Source organism: Musca autumnalis, unplaced genomic scaffold, assembly GCF_047663935.1.
Source record: "Musca autumnalis isolate F117 unplaced genomic scaffold, ASM4766393v1 scaffold_1, whole genome shotgun sequence".
In the NCBI taxonomy this organism is placed as follows: domain Eukaryota; kingdom Metazoa; phylum Arthropoda; class Insecta; order Diptera; family Muscidae; genus Musca; species Musca autumnalis.
Window position 1 is genome coordinate 309,695,689 of NW_027411644.1, and position 25,984 is coordinate 309,721,672.

At 36.8% G+C, this 25,984-nt stretch overlaps 1 protein-coding gene across 24 annotated transcripts in view; it reads right to left on the reverse strand.

The window, feature by feature from the left end:
- The window catches only part of Stat92E (Signal transducer and transcription activator Stat92E), a 214,738-nt gene that overhangs the window by 34,918 nt on the left and 153,836 nt on the right, over window positions 1–25,984 (reverse strand). For all 24 annotated transcript variants that reach the window (XR_012409230.1, XR_012409220.1, XR_012409221.1 and 21 more), the window contains 2 exons: window positions 19,843–20,781; window positions 10,095–10,180 (listed from right to left, as the gene is read on the reverse strand). Coding sequence is in view for 13 of the 24 variants with exons in the window: in XM_073962193.1 (XP_073818294.1) it covers window positions 10,095–10,180; window positions 19,843–20,781 (1,025 nt within the window). In the remaining 11 variants the exon portion in view is untranslated. The remainder of the gene's footprint in view (window positions 1–10,094; window positions 10,181–19,842; window positions 20,782–25,984) is intronic.

Below are 25,984 nucleotides of genomic sequence, written 5' to 3' on the forward strand. Positions count from 1 at the left end.
ATATTCTAATACAAATGCATTTCCGGGAATTGTGTTGCCATGTGTAATTTCCAATGCAAAATGGTAATGAGTTAAAAAAAATAATTATCATCAGAGGCACTGCTGTAGTCGTTATGTAGAGAGAGCGAGTTACAGCCAACAGCAGATTAAATTATGCAAACAATTTAGTTGCAATTTTGTGCTATAGTTTTGTTGTAATAACAGTTTGTAACATTTAAAAGGAACTGGCAGAGAGGGAGAGCAAAGAAAAAACTTGTAATTTAATTTGTATTTAAAGCAGAAGCAGGGAAAAATTATGTAGTTTTTTTATACGTAAATTTCACGGTGTTTAAATATTTAAATAACAATTAATTAAATAAAATTAATTAATGTTTAATTATTGAAGTACGTCATTTGGTTTATTGAAGTTAATTAAAAAATGTGCCTATATCCATTATAGCTTAAATACATACATACATATATGTGATGTCTATATACTTCTAGCGGGTTGCTCCCGCCTTGTTTGGCCTATTGCTAATGTCCCTTTTCCGAATCACCAATAGTTTTTGCAGAACTTCTTAAATAGCTTCTGTTAGTATACTCAAATCCTTGGTCTATTATGCGTAGTCTATAAAATTAAATAATTTTTCATTTCAATTGCAAAGAAAGAGAAGAAGAAGATAATCCCCTCCTCTGATTATAAGCTACCTCGCAGCTGTTTGTTAACTTGATATCTTTTCCGAAAGACAATCTAAACGTGACACCTCAGACATAACAAAGAAAGTTATAAACAGTTTTACAAACTGAAATCATAAACGTTTTATTAGGTTTATTGTTATTATTGTTGTATATTAATTTGTGTTTATGATGAGAAAAACAATGCAGTGTTGAACAAGCATTTTAGCATTATTTTTGTGTAATAACAAAATTGAAAATAATTACAAGTAAGACAATTTGCTTTGTATTCAATGCCGTCACAATAAATTGCAATTGATCAAATTACTTGAAAAAGAAGAATTTTGTAATAATTTGATATAAACAAAATAGGGAATATATTTTTCGACAACGATATCAGCAAAATGTTTTTAAACTATTTTTTCAGCCTTCAAGAGGCAACGTGGATTTTTAAATATTTTTTCAGCTTACCATACCCAAAGTGGATTTTTAAATATTTTTTCAGCTTACCATATCCAACGTGGATTTTTAAAATAATGTTTCAGCCCTACACACGCAACGTGGATTTTTTAGACAAAGTTTTCAGCTTTCCCTAACCAATGTGGATTTTTTAAACATTTTTTTCAGCCTTATACATGCATCGTGGATTTTTTAAATAATTTTTTAAGCCTTCCAAACGCAACGTGGATTTTTTTAAATAAATGTTTTCAGCCTTTTAGAGGCAATGTGGATTTTTCAAATAATTTTTTCTGACTTTTAGAGGTAACGTGGATTTTTTAAATATTTTTTTTTTTTCAGCCTTTTAGAGGCAAGGTGGTTTTTTTTTTAAATAATTTTTCAGCATTCTGGAGCCAATGTGGATTTTTTAAATAATTTTTTCAGCCTTTTAGAGGCAACGTGGATTTTTTAAATATTTTTTTTCAGCCTTTTAGAGGCAACGTGGATTTTTTAAATAATTTTTTCATCCTTTAGAGGCAACGTGGATTTTTTAAATAATTTTTTCATCCTTTAGAGGCAACGTGGATTTTTTAAATAATTTTTCAGCCTCTAGAGGCAAGGTGGATTTTTTTTAAATAATTTTTCAGCATTCTGGAGCCAATGTGGATTTTTTAAATAATTTTTTTCAGGCTTCTAAAGGCAACGTGGTTTTTTAAATAAATTTTTTAGACTTCAAAAGGCAACGTGGATTTTTTAAATAATTTTTTTAGACTTCTAAAGGCAACGTGGATTTTTTAAATATTTTTTTAGACTTCTACAGGCAATATGGATTTTTTAAATAATTTTTTTAGACTTCTAAAGGCAACGTGAATTTTTTATATAATTTTTTTTAGACTTCTACAGGCAACGTGGATTTTTTAAATAATTTTTTTTAGACTTCTAAAGGCAACGTGGATTTTTTATATAATTTTTTTTTAGACTTCTAAAGGCAACGTGGATTTTTTAAATAATTTTTTTTTAGACTTCTAAAGGCAAAAATGGATTTTTTTAATAATTTTTTTTAGACTTCTAAAGGCAACGTGGATTTTTTTAATAATTTTATTAGACTTCTATTCGCAACGTGGATTTTTTAAATAATTTTTTTAGACTTCTAAAGGCAACGTGGATTTTTTAAATAATTTTTTTAGACTTCTAAAGGCAACGTGGATTTTTAAAATAATTTTTCTCAGGCTTCTAAAGGCAACGTGGATTTTTTTAAATAATTTTTTTCAGGCTTCTAAAGGCAACGTGGATTTTTTAAATAATTTTTCTCAGGCTTCTAAAGGCAACGTGGATTTTTTAAATAATTTTTTTCAGGCTTCTAAAGGCATTTTGGATTTTTTAAATAATTTTTTCAGGCTTCTAAAGGCAACGTGGATTTTTTAAATAATTTTTTTTCAGGCTTCTAAAGGCAACTTGGATTTTTTAAATAATTTTTTTAGACTTCTAAAGGCAACGTGGATTTTTTAAATAATTCTTCAGACTTGTAGAGGCAACGTGGATTTTTTAAATAATTTTTTTAGACTTCTAAAGGCAACGTGGATTTTTTAAATAATTTTTTTAGACTTCTAAAGGCAACGTGGATTTTTTAAATAATTCTTCAGACTTGTAGAGGCAACGTGGATTTTGTAAATAATTTTTTTAGACTTCTAAAGGCAACGTGGATTTTTTAAATAATTTTTTTAGACTTCTAAAGGAAACGTGGATTTTTTAAATAATTTTTTCAGACTTGTAGAGGCAACGTGGATTTTTTAAATAATTTTTTTAGACTTCTAAAGGCAACGTGGATTTTTTAAATAATTTTTTTAGACTTCTAAAGGCAACGTGGATTTTTTAAATAATTTTTTTAGACTTCTAAAGGCAACGTGGATTTTTAAATAATTTTTTTAGACTTCTAAAGGCAATGTGGATTTTTTAAATAATTTTTTTAGACTTCTAAAGGCAACGTGGATTTTTTAAATAATTCTTCAGACTTGTAGAGGCAACGTGGATTTTTTAAATAATTTTTTTAGACTTCTAAAGGCAACGTGGATTTTTTAAATAATTTTTTTAGACTTCTAAAGGCAACGTGGATTTTTTAAATAATTTTTTTAGACTTCTAAAGGCAACGTGGATTTTTTAAATAATTCTTCAGACTTGTAGAGGCAACGTGGATTAGTTAAATAATTTTTTTAGACTTCTAAAGGCAACGTGGATTTTTTAAATAATTTTTTTAGACTTCTAAAGGCAACGTGGATTTTTTAAATAATTTTTTTAGACTTCTAAAGGCAACGTGGGTTTTTTAAATATTTTTTTTAGACTTCTAAAGGCAACGTGGATTTTTTAAATAATTTTTTTTAGATTTCTAGAGGCATAGTTGATTTTTTTAAATAATTTTTTTTAGATTTCTAGAGGCATAGTTGATTTTTTTAAAAAAAATTCAGCCTTCTAGACGCATAGTTGATTTTAAAAAAAAAAAATTCAGCCTTCTAGAGGCATAGTTGATTTTTATACCCTACACCACTATGTGGAACGGGTATTATAAGTTTTTTTTGGGAAAAATTCATGTAACACCGCGAAATATTCGTCGGAGACCCCCAATGTGGTATACCAATCTTCATATCTCGACGAGATAAAGCGATTTTGAGATGTGTGTCCGTCCGTCCGTGTGTCCGTCTGCCCATTATAAATTGTAATCAAACTCCAGGCCGCAATTATGGACCGATCGTCACGAAATTTGGTATGGAGGTCGGTTTCACATCAGAATAGATCGCTATTTTAATTGGTGATGATCGTGAAATATTTAGCGGGTGAAATGGACCAAAAACATAATTTTTATCCGATTTTGTAGCTGCTCTGTAGGTCGCAATAATAGTTCGATCGCCTCGAAATTTTAAATTAGGTAAGAGTATATGACAAAGAAGAAGCTTGCAATTTGAGATGGCGATCAGATAATATTTAGAGGGTTAAATGGACCAAAACATTTGTGTGAAAATTGTGAAAATTTTTAATAAACAGCTTATATCTTTGTTCCTGAAAGACACATTCCCTACTCGTGTGTTATATTTGGAAGATGATCTCTTGGCCTTTCAATTGATGTCAATTATGTTGATATACGTTATCAGATAACAGAGTTACAGAATAATATATCCAGTTTTTTGTTTGTAGTGTAATCATAAACCCGCTAGAGGTCGCAATTATAGCTCAATAGTCACGAAATTTTGCACGAGGTAAGAGTTTAAATTGAAGAAAACGCCTATAATTTTACATGATGATCTGATATTATTTAGCGGTTAACATACACCATTACTTTTGTATGAAATATATACAAATTTTATTTTTGGTCCATATTTTCATTCCTGGAGGGCATATACCGGCAAAGTAGCCTACATATGGAATAATAACTACTGACTTTTCCCATAACGCAAATTGCAAAAATGTGTCTGCTAGATAGCGGGCCTACTGCCTAATATATAATGTGTTTTGTGTAGAGAACCACAATTTCCTCCTATCCTACAAAGTGTCTCTATCATAACAGAGAAATTTTCAGTTCAATTGGATTTTTATACAAATATTGCAACATGGGGTCGCCTCGCCACCTATTTTTTACCTCAGGATTTAGGGTAAAGGGGATACAAACAAAATACGACCAAAGATGTGTCTCATCGAAATATAGATTTTAGACCCCAAGTATATTTGGACGAAATTAGTTTCAGACAATTTGGAGTCTAATTAGCGCTGTCCGTTCATCTGTCTCTCTTAATGTCTAACTGGTTGTTGCGCAAGTTATGTATTTCAATAATAATTTGTTATCAATTTTGTCATTCACTGTACTTTATTCAATGTTATCATAATTCATCAAATATTCCTTTTTATACCCTACACCACTATGTGGAAAGGGTATTATAAGTTTGTTTTGGGAAAAATTCATGTAACACCGCGAAATATTCGTCGGAGACCCCCAATGTGGTATACCAATCTTCATATCTCGGCGAGATAAAGCGATTTTGAGATGTGTGTCCGTCCGTCCGTCCGTGTGTCCGTCTGTCCATTATAAATTGTAATCAAACTCCAGGCCGCAATTATGGACCGATCGTCACGAAATTTGGTATGGAGGTCGGTTTCACATCAGAATAGATCGCTATTTTAATTGGTGATGATCGTGAAATATTTAGCGGGTGAAATGGACCAAAAACATCATTTTTATCCGATTTTGTAGCTGCTCTGTTGGTCGCAATAATAGTCCGATCGCCTCGAAATTTTAAATAAAGCAAGAGTATATGACAAACTTGAAGCTTGCAATTTGAGATGGTGATCAGATAATATTTAGAGGGTTAAATGGACCACAACTTTTGTGTGAAAATTGTGAAATTTTTTAATAAACAGCTTATATCTTTGTTCCTGAAAGACACATTCCCCACTTGTGATTTATATTTAGAAGGCGATCTCTTGACCTTTTAATTGATGTCAATTATGTTGATGTGCGTGATCAGATAACAGAGTTACAGCCTAATATATCCAGTTTTTTGTTTGTAGTGTAATCATAAAGCAGATAGAGGTCGCAATTATAGCTCAGTAGTCACGAAATTTTACACAAGGTAAGAGTTTAGGTTGACGAAAATGCCTATAATTTTGCATGATGATCTGATATTATTTAGCGGTTGACATACACCATTACTTTTGTATGAAAAATATACAAATTTTATTTTTGGTCCATATTTTCATTCCTGGAGGGCATATACCGCCAAAGTAGCCTATATATGGAAAAATAACTACTGATCTTTCCCCTGATGCAAATTGCAATAATGTGTCTGCTAGAAAACGCACCTACTGCCTGATATATAATGTGTTTTGTGTAGAGAACCACAATTTCCTCCCATGCTACAAATTGTCTCTATCATGACAGAGAAATTTTCAGTTCAGTTGTCAAATTGGATTTTTATACAAATATTGCAACATCGGGTCGCCTCGCCACCTATTTTATACCTCAGGATTTAGGGTAAAGGGGATACAAACAAAATACGACCAAAGATGTGTCTCATCGAAATATTGGTTTTAGACCCCAAGTATATATCTGTCTCTCTCGAACGGATCTACCGATTAGAACCAAATTTTATACAACGTAATATTTTGCTCAAAATTTGTTTAAGTTCGAATGTTGGCTATGTCGGTCCGCACCTCCCCCAAAAAAGTTCAAAATTGTTTTCGAAAAATTGTGTGAACGATAACTGGCGAAGTGAGCAATCGATTTGCTCCAAACTTTCCATATATTATTATTCCTTCCATATATAGATCGGATATGACTATATCGGTCCTTAGGGTACCTCCCACACAAAATTCGGAAAAGGGAAATTTAAGAGTCCTCTCGAATCGTTTTGAATTTTTTTTCAGCAGATTGTACTTGCGCCGCCAATCCGTAAGTTAACTCTCAAGGTGATTTTCTGATTGATCGAAACTTTACACATCGTATTATTTCATCCAGTCATGTGTCAGGTCGGAATATGGACTATATCGATCCGTCCTTCGAGTACCTCCCACACAAAATTTGGGAAAAGTGCAGTTTGAGAACCCGTATCGGATTTATTCTTCTTACGGTCCCTATTCTGGCTCTTTCCCTTGGTAAGTCATACTTCCTGAGATAATAGCCCAGAAGTTCCAAAAACCCCTGCCTCGGCTCCAACTAAAACTACAAATCTCAAAAAATAATTCTCAAATATTTCCAAAATTCCGATCTTAGCTTACTAAAATTGATTTAGTATAGCCCCATATTACCATACCTACAGATTCCACGCATTTTGAAGCAAACTCGTGTTAAAAAATAAATATATTTTTAGAGGCTGAAGGTATATCACCATTAGCGCATCTGACTTATACTATCTTCTTTGCTGTATAATTGAATATGAATAATTTTGATTTATAAATTTGTTTGCATGCAAAATTTTTAAATTTCTATTCATTGTTAGTTATTTCTACCGGTATAAAATATATTTTTGATATCACAATATGAACTACAATGAACTATTTTCGAATCATAAGTGAGGTACAAGTGCACAATTTTTGGACGATAGATCTTCAATAAACTCGCAATTTTCCCAATTATCAAATAAACCAAATTGCGTGGTATATATATTTATTTATTTTAGGTGTAAGGAACCTGATATTCAAAGACAATTTGAAGATATATCAGGAGGGGCTAATCAATGTGAATTTTCCAATTTTCGAATATTATTTAGAAATGTATAATTTATATAATTGTCCACAAACATCCCAGTAAAGACAAGGGATGCTTCTCTTATATCAATGGATTCATATTATGTTATTGATATGTGACCTAGTTGTCACTTGTAGAGATGTTTTTTTGTCACTTGTAGAGACGTTTTTCATGGCTGAAATACTCAGGAAATATCGCATTTTGCCACCGTATACAATTTGATGGGAATCGAAGCTGGACATTCAGTGTGCAAGGCGGTTGCACATAGCTAATACCTACAGGTTGTGGTGTAGGGTATCACATGGTCGGCCCCGTCCGACTATAGTCGTTGCTTACTTGTTATAACTTATTATTTATGTTGCTTTCAATTTCATTTATCATCATTACTTTCAATTATCTCTTTCACTACATTCCAAAACATATTTGTTTTTGTAATTAATCTCTCTTTATCTTAAAACCGCTATTCCTAGTTATAAGAAATTAGATTTAAGCATTGATCTTTCTCTAATTACAGTTAGTTCTAGTTTGGAGTTGAATCGTCTGTTTGTAAAGTTTTAAGAAAAAATAAAGTTCAAATTGAATATTAAAAATATGAATGTGTTTTAATTTACATAACTCGCACGATAACTCTCGGACGGATCTACCGTTTTGAACTAAATTTTATACAACGTAATATTTTGCCCAAACTTTGTTTAAGTTCGAATGTAGGCTATGTCGGTCCACATCTCCCCCAAAAAAGTTCAAAATTGGTTTCGAAAAATTGTGTGAACGATAACTGGCGAAGTAAGCAATCGATTTGCTCCAAACTTTCCATATATTATTATTCCTTCCAGGTATAGATCTGATAAGACTATATCGGTCCACACCTTAGGGTACCTCCCACACAAAATTCGGAAAAGGGAAATTTAAGAGTCCTCTCTAATTGCTTTGAATTTTTTTCAGCAGATTGTACTTGCGCCGCAAATCCGCAAGTTAACTCTCAAGGGGATTTTCTGATTGGTCGAAACTTTACACATCGTATTATTTCATACAGTCATGTGTCAGGTCGGAATATGGACTATATCGGTCTGTCCTTCGAGTACTTCCCACACAAAATTTGGGAAAAGTGCAGTTTGAGGACCCGTATCGGATATATTATTTTCTTTTTTTGAAGAAGGTTCTTTTTACAGTCCCTTTTCTGGTCCCTTTCCTGGGGTAAATCATACTTAATGAGATAACAGCCCAGAAGTTCCAAATACCCCAGCCGGCTCCAACTAAAATTACAAATCTGAACAAATAATTCTCAAATTTGGGGCCGTTATTATATGTGTTCTTTTACTATCTGATGGATTTAAAAACGCAAAATAAACCAATTTGGAGACATTAGAAAAATAATTTTTACATTGAAAGTTAATGCCAAGAAGCTCTTGCTTGAAATTCAATCATTACTTTTAACTTTAAGTTAACCGGAACGCTATAAACCTGTTCGGGAAATCCTAACTATAACAAAAGAAGACTTATAATAATGGGGGTTAGCTTATTAAAATTGATTTGGTATAGCCCCATATTACGATATCTACATATTTCACGTATTTTAAAGTAAAATCTTGTTACAAAATAAATATATTTTTAGAGGCTGAAGGTATGTCACCGTTAGCGCAGTCTTCTTTACTGTATAATTGAATATGAATAATTTTGGGATTTATAAATTTGCTTGCGTGCAAAATTTTTGAATTTCTATTCATTGCTAGTTATTTCTACCGGTATAAAATATATTTTTGATATCACAATATATGCCCACAATGGTCACAATTTTTGGACGATAGATCTTAAATAAAGTCGCAATTTTCCCAATTATCAAATATACCAAATTGCATGGTATATATATTTACTTATTTTAGGTTTTTCCAAAAAGGAACCAGATATTCAAAGACAATTTGAAGATGTAGCAGGAGGGGCTAATCAATGTGAATTTTCCAATTTTCGAATATTATTTAGAAATTTATAATTAATATTTTTTTACAAATATCCCAGTAAAGACAAGGGAGGCTTCTCTTATATCAATACATTCATATTATGTTATTGGTATGTGACCTAGTTTTTATCGCCGAGTCCGACCGACGTGTCTTAAGTTGCCACTTGTAGAGACGTTTTTCATGGCTGAAATACTCAGACCGTGCCACCGTAGACAATTTGATGGGAATCGAACCCGGACATTCAGCGTGCAAGGCGGTTGCACATAGCTAATTCCTACAGGTTGTGGTGTAGGGTATCACATGGTCGGCCCTGTCCGACTATAGCTTTTGCTTACTTGTTTTAAATATCAAAACGCACATGGTATAGCCTATTTGAAACAAATATTCAATATTTTTAATTGATGACGATGGTGGTAGTGATTCTGCTGTAGTTTTAATTAAATATAATTATCATTCTGATAATGCAATTCATGAAAATTGCGCGAAATATTGATTATTAAATAAATATATAAATCAAAAACCTTGACCTCGAGCTTAATTAAATTATCAGCAGCCAAATACAAATTTGTCAAAGCAAAAAAAAAGAGCTTGCAATTTTGTGTTTCGCCAAAACTCCTTTAATCCTTACTAAAGGCAATGCTTTAAAATTTGTATTTCCAGTTTCATCAACGTTGTGAACACACACCCGCACTAATGAGTGAATAATGGCAACTAATTGGCATCCATTCAAACCGTTTGAAATTCAATGGAAATGTATGTTGAATATCGTTGTGTTATGTTGTTGTTATTGTTCTTGGTATTGTTGGCTGCATACATACCTGATAGAATTATACACTCCACTTGAGGGCCATTAACACTGATACCCAATTGTGGTCCAATAAGCCATCGTACACCGGCAGCAAATCTGTGTAATGAAATGTAAAACTAATTAGTAAACTATCAATCATTACAATAACAGTGGTGATAAGCATCAGCACATACAGAATATACATATGTATGTATGTATGTATATAGATTGACACGCATATGAATACATGTACATTAGGGTAAACATTTTTATTTTTTGTAACTCCTTAAAAATATGGAGCTAGATTTGTTTTTATTACACTGTGCAACAAGGTTTCTGTGCGGTGGAAAATTCCTTTTGGAGATGAAAGCCCTTAGTGAGTATATTAAGAACCCAAAAGGAAATTTTCCCCATAGGTCAAGTTTCTGAGATATCGCGCGATGAATTTTTTGAATTTTCGCCTATGATGCTTGAGAAAATAGCTTTATATCTCTGTTTGCCGCTATTGTAGCTTCGTTTTGAGATTACATGTCTTCAGTCAACATTTCATTCTTCTAACTCAATTCCTTTCATGCCCTTTTCGTCCTTTCTTTCTTGAACCGTAGTAAACGTACCACAAGATGAGATTTTACAGCATCCAAATATTCCACAAAAATGTTGCTCAGAGAATTTTAGGTACGGTTCTCATTGACAACTAATCGATATTGTCACGTTTTTATTGTCTTTTTTGACATTTACCCAGTTTTTGTTCAGAAAAACCCTATGTTTTGTTTTTCTGTATATTCGTTATTTGTTATGTATTGGTAGGTAGACATACACATTGGTTATCGCTTATATTGACATCTGGGATGTATCTGAAATATTTACCATATATAGCTCCCGATATGCTGAACACGTTAATGACAAATTTTCTTGGAGAATAGATCCGGCTATCTAATATGTTGAACCGGATATTACTTACTTACTTACTTAGCTGGCCTTTTACAGAACATTTGTTCCATAAGCCGAACTAAGAAAAAATCTCCAATCCTCTCTGTTTGCTGCTGTATTTTCCCAATCTGGGATATGTAGCTTTGTGATATCTCGTTTCACTTGTTCGCTCCAACGAAGCTTTGGCCTTCCAGATCTGCGAGAACCTCCATGCGGCCCGTATTTATACGCCTTTTTAGCGGGTTCATCATCACTCATTCTTATAACATGGCCTAGCCATCGCAATCGTTGTATCTCGATTCGTTCAACTATATTGATGTCATTGTATAGTTGATACAGCTCGATGTTCATACGACGCCGATATTCGCCGTCAACACAGATTGGCCCGTAGATCTTTCGAAGAATTTTTCTCTCAAACACACAAAGCACTGCCTTATCTGCTTGAGCAAGTACCCATGCTTCGGAACCATACATTAGCACGGGTAGTATCAGTGTTTTGTACAGTGTTATTTTTGTTTGACGAGAGGTGGCTTTATTCCTAAACTGCTTACTCAGCCCAAAGTAGCATCTGTTAGCAAACACTATTCTTCTTCGTATTTCACAACTGATGTTATTTGTTGTGTTTATGGCGGTGCCGAGGTAGACGAAGTCCTTTACTACCTCAAAATTATAGGTACCAACATTCACAGATGGTGCGGTGTTTATGGACATATTACGCGTCGATACCATCAACTTGGTTTTTACGCCGTTTACTGCCAGACCAACTTTAGCAGATTCTCTTTCGACTTTTGCAAAGGTGTCAGTTACTTCCTTTACCGATCGACCCATGATGTCAATGTCGTCGACATAAGCCAGTAACATGTGGCTGTTCGTGTATATCGTTCCATTTCTTTTGACCTTCGCGTCTCGTATGACCTTTTCCAGCAGGATGTTGAATAGATCACACGACAGGCCGTCTCCTTGTCTGAAACCTCTTTTGGTAGTAAACTCTTCGGAGAGGTTCTTTCCAATTTTAACTGAGGATCTCGTCTCAGTTAATGTCATTCTACAAAGTCGAATGAGCTTTGCAGGAATACCAAAATCAGACATGGCTTGGAACACCTTTGAACGTACAGGGCTGTCGAATGCTGCTTTATAATCGACGAAAAGATGGAAGGTGTCGATCTGCATTTCTTGGGTCTTTTCCAGGATTTGTCTCAAGGTAAATATCTGGTCAATGGTGGATTTGCCAGGTCTAAAGCCGCACTGATAGGGTCCAATAATTTCATTGACCATAGGCTTTAGTCTCTCACACAATATACCAGATACTATCTTATATGCAATAGGGAGCAGACTTATGCCCCTATAATTGGAGCACACAGTCTTATCACCCTTCTTGTGGACTGGACATAGGATGCTCACGTTCCAATCGTCGGGTACGCGTTCTTCCTGCCAGATGGTGCTAACTAGCTGATGCATACACCTTATCAGCGTGTCGCCTCCGGTTTTGAACAGCTCGGCTGGTAGGCCATCGGCTCCTGCCGCCTTATTATTCTTCAGCCGGTTTATTGCTGTCCTTACCTCATCTTGGCTGGGCGGTATACATTCAATACCATCATCTGGGATTGGATCTGCGGTATCTTCGCCGTCTTCACTGCTATCGGATACCAACAGTTTGGAAAAATGTTCTTTCCATATCCTGAGCACACTATCTGTATCAGTTACCAAATTACCTTGTTGATCTCTACAGGACGATATTCCTGTACCAAAGCCATCAGTTTGATGCTTCACTCTTTGGTAGAATTTTCGGACTTCGTTCTGTCTCCTGTACATCTCCATTTGTTCACACTCCCTCTTTTCCATTTCTCTCTTTTTCCTGCGGAAAAGACGTTTCTCCTCTCTCCTTTTCTCCCGATACCTCTCTCGTGCGCTACGCGTTGCTACAGATTGTAAAGTAGCCCTATATGCCGCATTTTTTTCTTCGGTAGCAGCACGGCACTCCTGGTCATACCACAGATTCTTTGGTGGAGGTCTCTGGTATCCAAGTACTGATTTTGCGGCTGTTTGCATGGAGTGGGCAATATTTTGCCATTGTGCTGATATGTTATCGGGACGAGAAGCGCTATCATTAAGCAATTGGGTCAGTTGAGTGGAATATGCTGTGGCTATCTGTTGTGTTTGCAGCTTGGCGATGTCCAACTTTCGTGTTGTGTCTGTCCGTGCTTTATTTGCAACGTTTAGACGTACGTACGTACCTTTGCTGCAACGAGGTAATGGTCCGAATCTATGTTTGCTCCTCGGAACGATCGTACATCCAACACGCTCGATGAATGTCTTCCATCTATCACAACGTGATCAATTTGATTTATTGTTCATTGGTCTGGAGACAGCCATGTGCCCTTATGAATATCGAGATGCTTAAATCTGGTACTGCTAACTACCATGTTTTTTGCCGCTGCGAAGTCTATCAGCCTCATTCCATTGTCTGATGTTTCACTATGTAGACTGAATTTCCCAACTGTTTGTCCAAAGATATTCTCCTTTCCAATTTTGGCATTAAAATCGCCTAGAACAATTTTAATGTCATGGGCAGGACAACGGTCATATGTTTCTTCTAAGCTCTCGTAGAATATATCTTTGGTCTGTTCGTCCTTGTCTTCGGTTGGGGCATGAGCGCAGATAAAGCTGATGTTGAAGAATTTTGCTTTAAATCGAATTGTAGCAAGTCTTTCATTCACTGGGGTGAAGCTGGAGACCAGATGTTTTAACCTCCGACCAACTACAAAACCGCAACCAAACTCATGCTTTGTGTCATGGCAGCTATAATACAGTGCGTCACCTTTAGGTGTTGTTGTGACATCTTTCCCAGTCCATCGTATTTCCTGTATGGCAGTAATATCGGCTTTGTACTTTCCAAGTACGTCTGCCAATGCGAAGACTGCACCTTCTCTATAAAGAGTGCGAACATTCCAGGTGCAGATTCGCAGATCATGGTCCTTAAAACGTTTGCGGGGTTCGTCAACTTTAGAGGGGTTTGTTTTTCTTTTCAATTTCAATTCAATTTATTTTCATAAATGGGAACCTAGCCCATAGGGCCAAGAGCGGTTCCAAAAGCTACAAAACATACACTACTCCAAAAGCTTAAATCTAACAATAAATTTAATTTGCTAGTCTTAAAATTCATTAACAGGATGTAATTAAAGAAAATATGAAGATCTGTTTAGTAATCAGCTAAGCAATATTAGAAATAAGGAACATAAACAATCATAACAAAAATTTGTACTAGTCGAAAAATTATTAATCTTCAAAATCACTCCGATTGAAATGTTCAAATAACTTCATTTTATAACGGATTAAGGAGCCACTGAAGGTCTTAAGATCTTGCGGTAAACCATTGAACACACGGGCAACCCGTACCAAAAAGGATTTTTCCAAAAAAGGCGTCAAACGCGGTAAATGAATTTGTTTATTCCTCTCCGATCTACTAAAAACAAATAACTCTAAAACAGAGGAAGGGGCTTGGATTTGTATCACCTTAAAGAAAAACAACATGCACCTAATATTCAGAAAAACATCAAACGAACTACCAAGAAATTCTTCTACATACGAAGAAATATGATCACGACGTTTAAGCACAAAAACATAGCGCATGACCCTATTAAACAATAGCTTAAGCTTACGCAAAACATTGCCACAACTTCCACCAACAACCTCAATACAATACAAAAAATGTGGCATTATCAATGCATGTACTACCTGTATCCTAATTTTCTTAGGTAGGACAATATCCAAACAGTACAACTTTCTTAAAATAAAGTTTACCTTGGAAACTAAACAATTAACATGCAGATCAAACTCCAAACCACTATCAAGCAACAAACCAAGACACTTCATCGAGCTTACAACATCTATAGACTCCCTATAGATGGAAACATTTATAGAACTCTCTTGGAAGTTGCCAAAAAACATAGCCTTAGTCTTACTAGTATTTATTGAGAGCCCATTGTTGGACAACCACGTGACTAACATATTAATATTAAAATCAATAGAAGACTGCAAAACATCCATAAAAACATATTCCCCTTTAAACAAAACCTGTATATCATCAGCAAAGGCAAATGACATACAATTTCTACTATTAATACAACCAAACAAATCATTAATATACATTATAAACAACAAAGGCCCCAGGACAGAACCTTGGGGCACACCACTACTCACAGGTAGCATACTCGAAACACAATTTTTACAACTCACATATTGCAACCTCCGGAACAAATACGAAAAGATAAGCTTACATGCTGAAGACGAAAAATTGAAAAAACGATGCAACTTCTTAATCAAAATGAAGTGATTAATTTTGTCAAAGGCCTTTTCAAGGTCCAAAGACAACAGAACACAACAACCACCCCCACCAACAGTCTTCCTCACATTGTCAGTCAATCCAACAAGGAGGGACGTTGTACTACGGCTACATCTAAATCCATACTGGCTATCATGCAACAGTGATAGCTCATTGATGTAACTCAGCATTTGATCTTTCAATATATGCTCAACCATCTTTGAGATTATCGGCATAATTGATATAGGTCTATAATCCCGAGAATCATTACTTTTCCGTATAGGCACTACTTTAGAAATTTTCCAACCTGCGGGGAACGTAGACACAGTTAACATCGTATTAACAATATACACCAAATGACGTCCAATTAAAGGGAACACAAGTCTCAGAAATTTAAGCTGAAAACCATCATAACCAACTGCTTTAGATTTAATCTTATAAAACGCATTTACAATTTCAGCCAAATCAACAGCACGAAACGAAAAACCATCATAAACACTATCAGGAATACAAGAAACATCAAATTCATTCACCGTTTGATTAGACACAAAATTATAATTCAACTGTTCAACATCTACACAATCAACTTCACTATCCTCATCTCCCAAACCACTTTTATTCAAGATGGACCAAATATCTTTAGACGTTTTATTCGCAAACATGTCACCATGCGCTATAAATTTAAGTCTCCTGATAACTTTCATAGCCCGATTCCGACATCTACAGTAATTCTTCCAGTTAACAATATTCTTGTCACGAAGATATGCACTGTAGGCTATATCTCTAACAGACAGATGATACCGTATGTCTGGAGATTTAAACCAATCGTCATGATTGACTCTACAGAACCGCTTTTTAACCGGAACAACATTATGCATATAACGTAAACCACGGTTAAGTACATCAACTTGAATATCAACATCAGCCACATCATACACACCATCTAAACCACACATAGCAAATGCATCCGCGAGAGCCAACAAATCAACAGCGTCATAGTCCGCATATTCATAAAACTGCTTAACCAGACGACAGTGCATACTAACCGACAGAAAAATAAACGAATGATCCGAAATACCAGGACATGCAAATTGATTTGAACAAGCAATTAAATTCGGACAAGACACAAAGAAACAATCCAGCAACGAGGTAGATCCATGTGAAACATCAATATGCGTGGGCATAGAATTGTGAACAACAGATAAATTCATTCTACTACAAATATTCCTTACAACAAAACTCCGTGACAAATCAAACATGTTATTGTTAAAATCACCCATAATAACAACATTGGGGTATCTTACAACTATATCAGAAATTTCTTCTTCCATTGACACGATATCACCATGTGGTAGATATACCACACCAAAGAGCACTACATTGTTGTTCACATTCACCTCACAAAATACATATTCAACTACACCATAAGAACTGCCCCTACACACCAATTTATGCCTCATACACTGAGACACATACAACACAACGCCCCCTCCTCTACTATCAGGGCGATCGCTTCTGTAACACTCATAACCAGGTATGCGTATTGACTCCGTCGCAACAACAGGTTTTAACCACGACTCAGTGACCCCGAAAATGGCAAGATTATCTCCTTCTAAGATTTTTCTTAACTCATGGATTTTAAACGAGTTCTTGCTTAAATTATAACTTCGAAGATTAATATGACCAACATTTAAATTATTTTTAAAATTGCATAGCTGACTAACCAAAAAACTGTTATCACTTATTATATCACCCAAATTCGTAGAAAAACTCATCATTCAAAACTAAATTTAAATTATTAAATAAATAAATCCCCGGTAATCCTAAAAAAATCAATAAATAATTATGCTACCCAAATAACCCAAGTTTAACTCTCATCACTATTACCACTACTCCGCTGCGAATAAGCAACAGGCTGCGTATCATTCTCCAACATATCCGCACATCGTCTGACATCAAACTCATCTTCTTTACCATCTGGAAGCATAACCAAAGCTTTCGGATTGTCTGCACTTAGCAGCTTGAATTTGAATTTTTTTGCATCTCCACAATTTGCGACATAGGTACATCAATTTCGAGGCAGCTCGGTTATGGTGATCGTTTAGATAAACTCTACTCCTCACAGAAACACCAGTAACTTCACAAAGCAACAACGGATTACGCCTTCTCTGATAACTCGCCATAAGACTGTCTCTGAGGTAAACCGAGTTAAATTTTACTAGTATCGATTTACCCTTCGAGATGTAGCAACAGTGGTTGATATCGCTAGGTCGAATATCAATGCCGCATAGTGAAGCTATTTTCATTACAGGTTCTCTTAACATTTTGATACCATCCGGCAGTCCATTTATTATAACGTCGGATCTATTCAGGCGCCTCGTCAGAATATCATTTTCAATTTCTCTTTCTTGCAAAGTATGCTCTAATTGCCCAATCACTGTACGGCAATCTCTCACAGATTCCTCCATCCGCTGAACACTTACATCAAGATCTTCTCCCAGCTTCTTAACAACATCTTTCATTTTAAGCATAAAGGTTTCAAACTGATTCTGCAAGCACAACTTATAGTCGTCTAATTCTTTTTGCATCGAATCAAAAACCTTATCACAGATATCCGCTTCATTCAAAACAGCAACACTTCACTCAGAAGTTTGACCTATGGCAGAACTGTCCTTCCGGGTTCATAATATAAACTTCATCGACTTTCATCGGCAAAAACAATATTTCACCCACCAAGCTTTGATCTTCATATTTACGCGCAGTGATATTTTTCCTTAAAAACGGTTCAAGAATACGGGTTTTTTTGCTTTAGCACCGAACTCAGGTAAGATGCTGTCAAAAAATTTATTTTCCCTGATTGTCAATTTGATTAGCTTTCTAATGGTATACATATAACCTTAATCGGTTACTTAAAATCGGTAAAAAATCCGGGTTTTATATCGCTATATCCGGTTCAAAATATTAGATAACCGGATCTATTTTCCAAGAAAATTTGTCATTAACGTGTTCAGCATATCGGGAGCTATATATGGTAAATATTTCAGATACATCGCAGATGTCAATATAAGCGATAACCAATGTGTATGTCTACCTACCAATACATAACAAATAACGAATATACAGAAAAACAAAACATAGGGTTTTTCTGAACAAAAACCGGGTAAATGTCAAAAAAGACAATGAAAACGTGACAATATCGATTAGTTGTCAAAGAGAACCGTACCTAAAATTCTCTGAGCAACATTTTTGTGGAATATTTGGATGCTGTAAAATCTCATCTTGTGGTACTTTTACTACGGTTCAAGAAAGGAAGGACGAAAAGGACATGAAAGGAATTGAGTTAGAATAATGAAATGTTCTACAAAAAGATTCGCCATTCGATTTGACTGAAGGCGTGTAATCTCAAAACGAAGCTACAATAGCGGCAAACAGAGATATAAAGCTATTTTCTCAAGCATCATAGGCGAAAATTCAAAAAATTCATCGCGCGATATCTCAGAAACTTGACCTATGGGGAAAATTTCCTTTTGGGTTCTTAATATACTCACTAAGGGCTTTCATCTCCAAGAGGAATTTTCCACCGCACAGACCTTGAGTTCCAATTTGTGGCACAGTGTTATAGCAACTGGCTGGGTCATGTAGTTGCTTCTTGGCCGGTGCGTCAGGGCAGCAGGAGCCTATCGTAGGAATAGCCATTGGGCTATTATCTCAAGAAGTATGAACATTAAATTAAAATCGTAACAAAGCCCGCAATAACACTAGTTGCAAAAAATGTCTGAAAGAAAGGGTGCTTCTATAGCACCTTTCTGAAGGAAAGGGTGCTTCTAAAGCACCTTTCTGGAAGAAAGGGTGCTTCTATAGCACCTTTCTGAATGAAAGGGTGCTTCTATAGCACCTTTCTGAAAGAAAGGGTGCTCCTATAGCACCTTTCTGAAAGAAAGGGTGCTTCTATAGCACCTTTCTGAAAGAAAGGGTGCTTCTATAGCACCTTTCTGAAAGAAAGGGTGCTTCAATAGCACCTTTCTGAAAGAAAGGGTGCTTCTATAGCACCTTTCTGAAAGAAAGGGTGCTTCTATAGCACCTTTCTGAAAGAAAGGGTGCTTCTATAGCACCTTTCTGAAAGAAAGGGTGCTTCTATAGCACCTTTCTGTAAGAAAGGGTGCTTCTATAGCACCTTTCTGTAAGAAAGGGTGCTTCTATAGCACCTTTCTGTAAGAAAGGGTGCTTCTATAGCACCTTTCTGAAAGAAAGGGTGCTTCTATAGCACCTTTGTAGAAGAAAGGCTGCTTCTATAGCACCTTTGTAGAAGAAAGGCTGCTTCTATAGCACCTTTGTGGAAGAAAGGCTGCTTCTATAGCACCTTTGTGAAAAAAAGAGTGCTTCTATAGCACCTTTGTGAAAAAAAGAGTGCTTCTATAGCACACATAATATTGGCCTAAAGGTTGGGGGTACAAAAAGTTATACCCCAATGTATACAAACGTTTACCCACAATGAGTGAATAATATACGAATTCCATTTTGTACATACCTGGTATTGGTTTTCATAACCTGTGGCGGCTGTTTCTCAACAATGAACGATGACAGGACCAATAGCTGTTGTGACTGTCGTACGTGGGCAATTATATCACTTATTTCGTCGTTATTATCCAAACGTATCTGGTTCATTGTGTTCACATTATCCAATATTTTGCCCACCAACTCGACCAACAATTCTATGCATCGCTGTATGTCATCCAAATTATCGCGAAACGGTGCACCATTACCGGCCAAAGCCTGATTACGTTGCCAATTTTTCAATTCATTTATAACAGTTTCCTGTATGGAATCATAATCGAAGATGACACGTTTAATGTCCTGTAAAATGCTGCTACGTGTTGTGGCCAAAATGCGACATTGTTCCTGTAGCTGGAGATCTTGCAGCTGTATATCCTGTTGGGTCATATGTGGTTTACGTTGGTTGTAATTGGTGAAACAATTGTGAAATGCCTCATAGTTGCGGGCAAATTGTTGGATATCGGCAAAAATCGTATTAATGCTCATGCCCAGTTTTGGAATGGAACTGTGGGCAGCAAAGAGTGTATCTCCCGCATATGAACCACCACCATTGCCACTTGTTGCCATTGTGGGTGTATGCATACCGGGTACAACGGGTATAGTGCCCACACCACCACCACCCAGCATACCGGCGGGTGTGCCAACAGCTGAACCGTTAACCGGCACACCGCCAACATACGAATATTGTGGCATTTGGTCTAACAGCTGTATTTCACGCTGAAGACCTGTACGTACGTGTGTATATAGCTCCACGGCTGGTGTTTGAGCGACGCTAGTACAAATTTCGGCAAGTTTAAATTTAATCAAGTTATCGTTGCTGAGCGGGATAAGTTTTTGCTTTAGATCCTCATAGAATTGATGGGCATCACGTTCATAAAGTTCCGTTGATGTTGTATTGTGAATGAGTTCGGACCTGGTGGAGACAAAAGAAACAAACAATTAGTTTTCAATTATTTAAAAATACAAGAAAAATAAGGCAAAGGCTATGTATGGTTGTTGTTGTAGCAGCATGAAACCTACGAAGAAGCATAGATTTGATGCTGGGTTGGCAGCCACTGGGCGAAACACTATGGTTTTGGGTCAATCCGGTACGAAAGAACGCGATGCCGTGGGATTGATGTATGATTGGCTGTGCCGACTATGTAATAATAATAGCGAAGCACTACGGGAAATTGAATTTTCGCTGAGCAACATTCTTAGCAGATTGTTCAGGAATTATTAAGCGTATATCTAAAACCATTCAATGTAGTAACTGTAAACCAACCTTTACCCCACTACTCCTTTCAAACTATAATTTCAAAACTCTTTTTACATTCTTCCCCTTCCCTTGTCCAACAAAATGCATTAATTTGCAACTTTTAAGACTTCATGTCTTATTCAATTGAAAAAAAAAAACATAATCCCAGAATATGAATAAAAAATAATCTTGCAGACAGGCAGGAAAACTTAGCATAAAGCCCCCATTGCTATACTGCACTTAAAATAACACTTCTTCCCACAACTTGCAGAATATTTCTTTATTAAAGTCATTATTTGTAATGTCGAAGTATTCTCATCAATATGAAATCCTGTATGCGAACAAAAGAAATTCAAGCACCTGCGAAACCACACAAAAAGCAATTTGAAGAAAAAGCCCAACAAAAGACCATATCAATTGGAAAGTTTCATTGGAAAGGATTTAAAACGAACAAAGGACTGTTGCAATTGCCCATTCGTAGTAAAGGCTTCCGGATTTAATTATTTTTTTATGCACAACTATTGTCAAAGTTGTCAGGGTAGAATATAATTTGCTCGTAATGAAAATCTTACAATTCGTTTTAAACAAGTAAAAAAAGTATCAGTCGGTGTTGCCGATAGAGATATACCCTCAGCCTGTGTGAATTGAAACTTTGATCTTTGGGCAATATAGAATCGAATACCGGCTACGCAACCAAAATCTTGCGGAAATAATTATGTACTAGGGGGTTTTCAGATATTGTGGCTGGACTTGCCCACGAAAAACATAATATCGCTGTAAACAGGACAACAATGAGTAGCATCGGTACAATTTTCAAAAGCATCGTCGAACAGATGTTGAACTGCGCTTAAAGAAAAATGTACCTTAGGGTACCTAAGGAGAACACCGATATGGACCACTTTCGAAGTTAAACTACATTTGGACAAATATTAGGAGATCCAAACTTTTGACCGAATCGGTTGCTCCGTTCAAGATAATAGTGGTTATCATTTTAGTGAAATTATTGTAACTTCTGTGGGGAAGGTACCCGAAGGTGTGGCCCGATATGACCCATCTTCGAACTTTAACTAAGTTTGGACAAAATATTACGAAGACCAAATTTTGTACCGAATCGGCTGTCCGGTTCGAGAGTTATGCGCACAATTTTAGCGAAAAGGTTTGAACTTTTGTAGGGAAGGTACCCGGAGGAGTGGTCCCAAATGCCCATCTTCGAACTTCAACTAAATTTGGACAAAATAGTACGAAGACCAAATTTTGGAGAGAATCTGCTGACCCGTTTGAGAGTTACCGTGCCCTCCAGCCACTACACATTGTGCCGTATGAGTTTTTTTTACAGCTTTCGGTCCATTTTCTCAGGAAGTATAGACTAGCCCCTATAAAAAACTTGTCCCTTCGTTAAGGGGGCTGAGAAAAGAAGTTGTTGCAAAAAGAATCAGACCGATTCGAGAGCAGAACTTATGGGCCGATTCCGTACAGCGAGGCGAGTCGTGTCGCGTTGCCAGTTGCAATTTTTCCATTACGTATGGCAAAAGTCGCACGACGACGTCAAATTTTGTCGCCGTAATGTTCATTTTCCGGTGACAACAAATTAGCTGTCGCCGTTCATTTTTACTAACGAATAAAAATAAAATAAAAATAACTTGTTATCGACGATTATTTTCTATCGCTGTACGTAGTGCATTTTTTAAATTTTGTCGCAGAGACGATAGACGACGCGACATGACTCGCCTCGCTGTACGGAATCGGCCCATTAAACTGCACTTTTCCGAAATTTTGTGTGGGAGGTACCCAAAGGAGTGGACCGATAGAGTCCATATGGAACCTGATCTATGCCTCGAAGAAATATTACGATGTGCCAGGTATGGACCAAATCTGTTATGCTTACAAGAGTTGTCGTGTGCACCATTTTCGTGAAAAGTTTTAAACGTTTATGGGGGAGATACCTGAAGGGCTGGAGAGTAGTCTTCTCTATATCCTCGAAAAGCTTGGCATGGTTGACAGTATCGAAGGCCTTCGATAGGTCAAGAGCCACCATGACTGTTCGGTCGCACGACCTGTTCTGATTTAAGCCTCATTTACCAGTCCCGTGGTCTCTGCTGGGAAATTTTGTCTTATTTCGGGTATTCGACCAGCAGGTATGTAGCTAGCGGCTGCTGCAGTGATGCTGTCCCGTAAAGTTCTCTCAGCTACCAGAGGATCTGAAGGGAATGAGCAGCTCTCTGTAGCGGTGATTGGTATAATCTCTGCCAATCAACTTTGGGGGAGATACCTGAAGGAGTGGATCGATAAAACTCATCTTCGAATTTAAACTAAGTCTGGACAAAATATTACCAAGGCCAAATTTTTCCAAATCAAACACAATTTAATTCTCGGTGTTTTTCACACGAAAGAGAAAAAAAAATCCCATTTAAGAGAAATTAGGAAAGAAAGATTTTTGGAAGTTTCTTTCGACGTTTCATTCATTTTTTGCACTTCAGTATACTTAAAACCGATTCCCATGATTAAACAATTAACAATTTAAACAAAAAAATCTACAAAAATATTCAATTATTTCTGTTTCAACAAAAACCGAAAGAGAATTGATGCTGACAAGTTTCACCGCTCTGAGCGGGGCAGATCTAAAACCTTCCAACTATTTGAAATTAGTATCTACCCGTCATATGAGGACTATACCAAAACATTGGCCTATTCAAGATTGTTTTTTTTTTTTCGAATTACACCAAATTCTGATGGAATATTTGGCAAAATGTTCAAAAATACCTGATATCTGAAGTTAACGTTATGTGGGAGCTATGAGAAAACTTGAACTGATATGGTTCACCTTTAGATCTATTGATAAAAGTTTGGTATGTTGCTGTAGGACATGATTTGGTTCATACCCGTTTAAAGCATGCTGGCTACATATCACCCGATTAGGCTCTGGGTCAATCTCCAGTGCTGGCAATGTGTCTGTTTCGATGGGATGCAACCACAGACCTACTAGAGTTAATTGAGTAGGTATGACAAGGTAGTTAAAAAGGTGCAGATGTTTTGCACGGTGTCATCGATCCCCGTCCTATAGGAATTCAGACGTCTGAACCATCCCGAGCATAGTTGACCCAAAACTACTCTGGTTTGTCGAGGCAGATGACGCTCCTCAGCTGCAATAGATGTACTCCGGATATCATCATTTCCACGACAGTTGTTTATGGCATCTGCGACTGCATCTATGTGAATACTCTCCAAACCTTGCTGATCCAGGGGTTCCCTCTTATATAGTTAGATCTCTCCCTCTCTAGGTCATTAAATTCCTCCTTACATGCCTAGGTTAGGGAGCTCCATCCACCATACGTTGATTGGGATGACCCTCACGTTAACACCCGTGTAAGTAACGAGAACATGGCATTGTGTTGCTGTACTGGAAGAATCTTTGTCTCCTCATGTAGATGGTTGCAGTTCTCAGGGCGACATTCTGAAAGGTTTTCATATTTGTCCATCGCCTTGCACTTATATTCGAGAACTATACTATAAGATTCATATATCTGCACGCCAAGTGCTGCCGGCTAGGGACTTGAGGACCTTGTTCCTTTATCTCAGTTTGTCGCAGAAAGCTGTGGCATGCGCAGGGAAGTTACCTGACGCCAAGATCGTACAATCATTTGCATACGATACGATCTCAATGCCGTTGGAGGGGGTGGAATGCCGGAGTGATAGAATTTAAACAGTTCCGCAGATATCACCCCACATTGTGGTACTTCCTGTTTCGCTCTACGTGGCTTGGACTTCTTGTTTCTGAATTCCACGTACGACTGGCGTCCACATATATAATTGATTATCCAACGTATCAAACTTGAAGGAGGAGGGTTATCTGCTCAATGTCCTCAAACATCGTGGAATGCTTGACAGTATCAACGGCTTTTAATAAGTCAAGCGTCACCATCACTGTTCTATCACACGGCTTGCTCTGGTTGAGTCCTCGACTAATATGTGTGGAAATAGGGTGCAGCGCTGTCGTAGTGCTGTGCTGCTTGCGAAACCCAGGCTGATGATCGCCAACTGGTTAGTTATTTCAAGGGTCTTTGGTACGGGCTACAAAAGCGAAATAGGTCGGTGTAATTCACCTTTGCTGGCAGCCTGGCATGGCTTCAGTAGCGGGATCACCCTTCCCATTTTGTAGACTTCGGGAACGATGTGGGTGGCTAGCATCAGTTTTAGAACTCAAGTAAGTTACTCAACTCCGGGCTCTTCCAGCTGTGTCAGCATTACCATGCAGATTTCATCAGGGCCCAACGTTCCTGATGACGTTTGCAACATCATCCATTGTAAATTGTGGTGGTTCATTCTCGGCAGTAAGAGATGTAATGCGACGACGTAGTACTCTTCGCCCTGTCAATCCCGTGGTGCTCAACAAACTGTCGACAGAAATAACTTGCGCACCTTCTCCTTCTTTCCAGGATTCGAGAGTAACATAACCGTTACCCACAATTCACTTATTCCTTCTCCAATGTTGCAACTCTTCAGTTGATTTGGCCACTTGTTCCGCTCACCGAACAAGCAGTTGGTCAGATCTCTGAGCCTGTGATTAGTGAACTCTCCGAAAACAGGACAAAAAGCTTTCCCATGATAGATGAAAGTGCGGCTTTCAGAGGTGATGAAATCGGGCGGACGGTCTGATGATGGGGACAAAGATGGGGAGATGCTCTGACCCAAGAGAAACGACGGATTGCCAGGTCAATCGCCGTCACCTCAACAATTATGTGTTTGTGTTCGTGTATTTTTTCACCATGGGAGCGATAATTTATCCCGGAATGCCTACTCCGAGCTCTTTTGGTCCGTACCGGGATAGTGATAAAACTCCGGCCAGTATAGATATGTTCCTTTTGCCAGATCCACATCCACC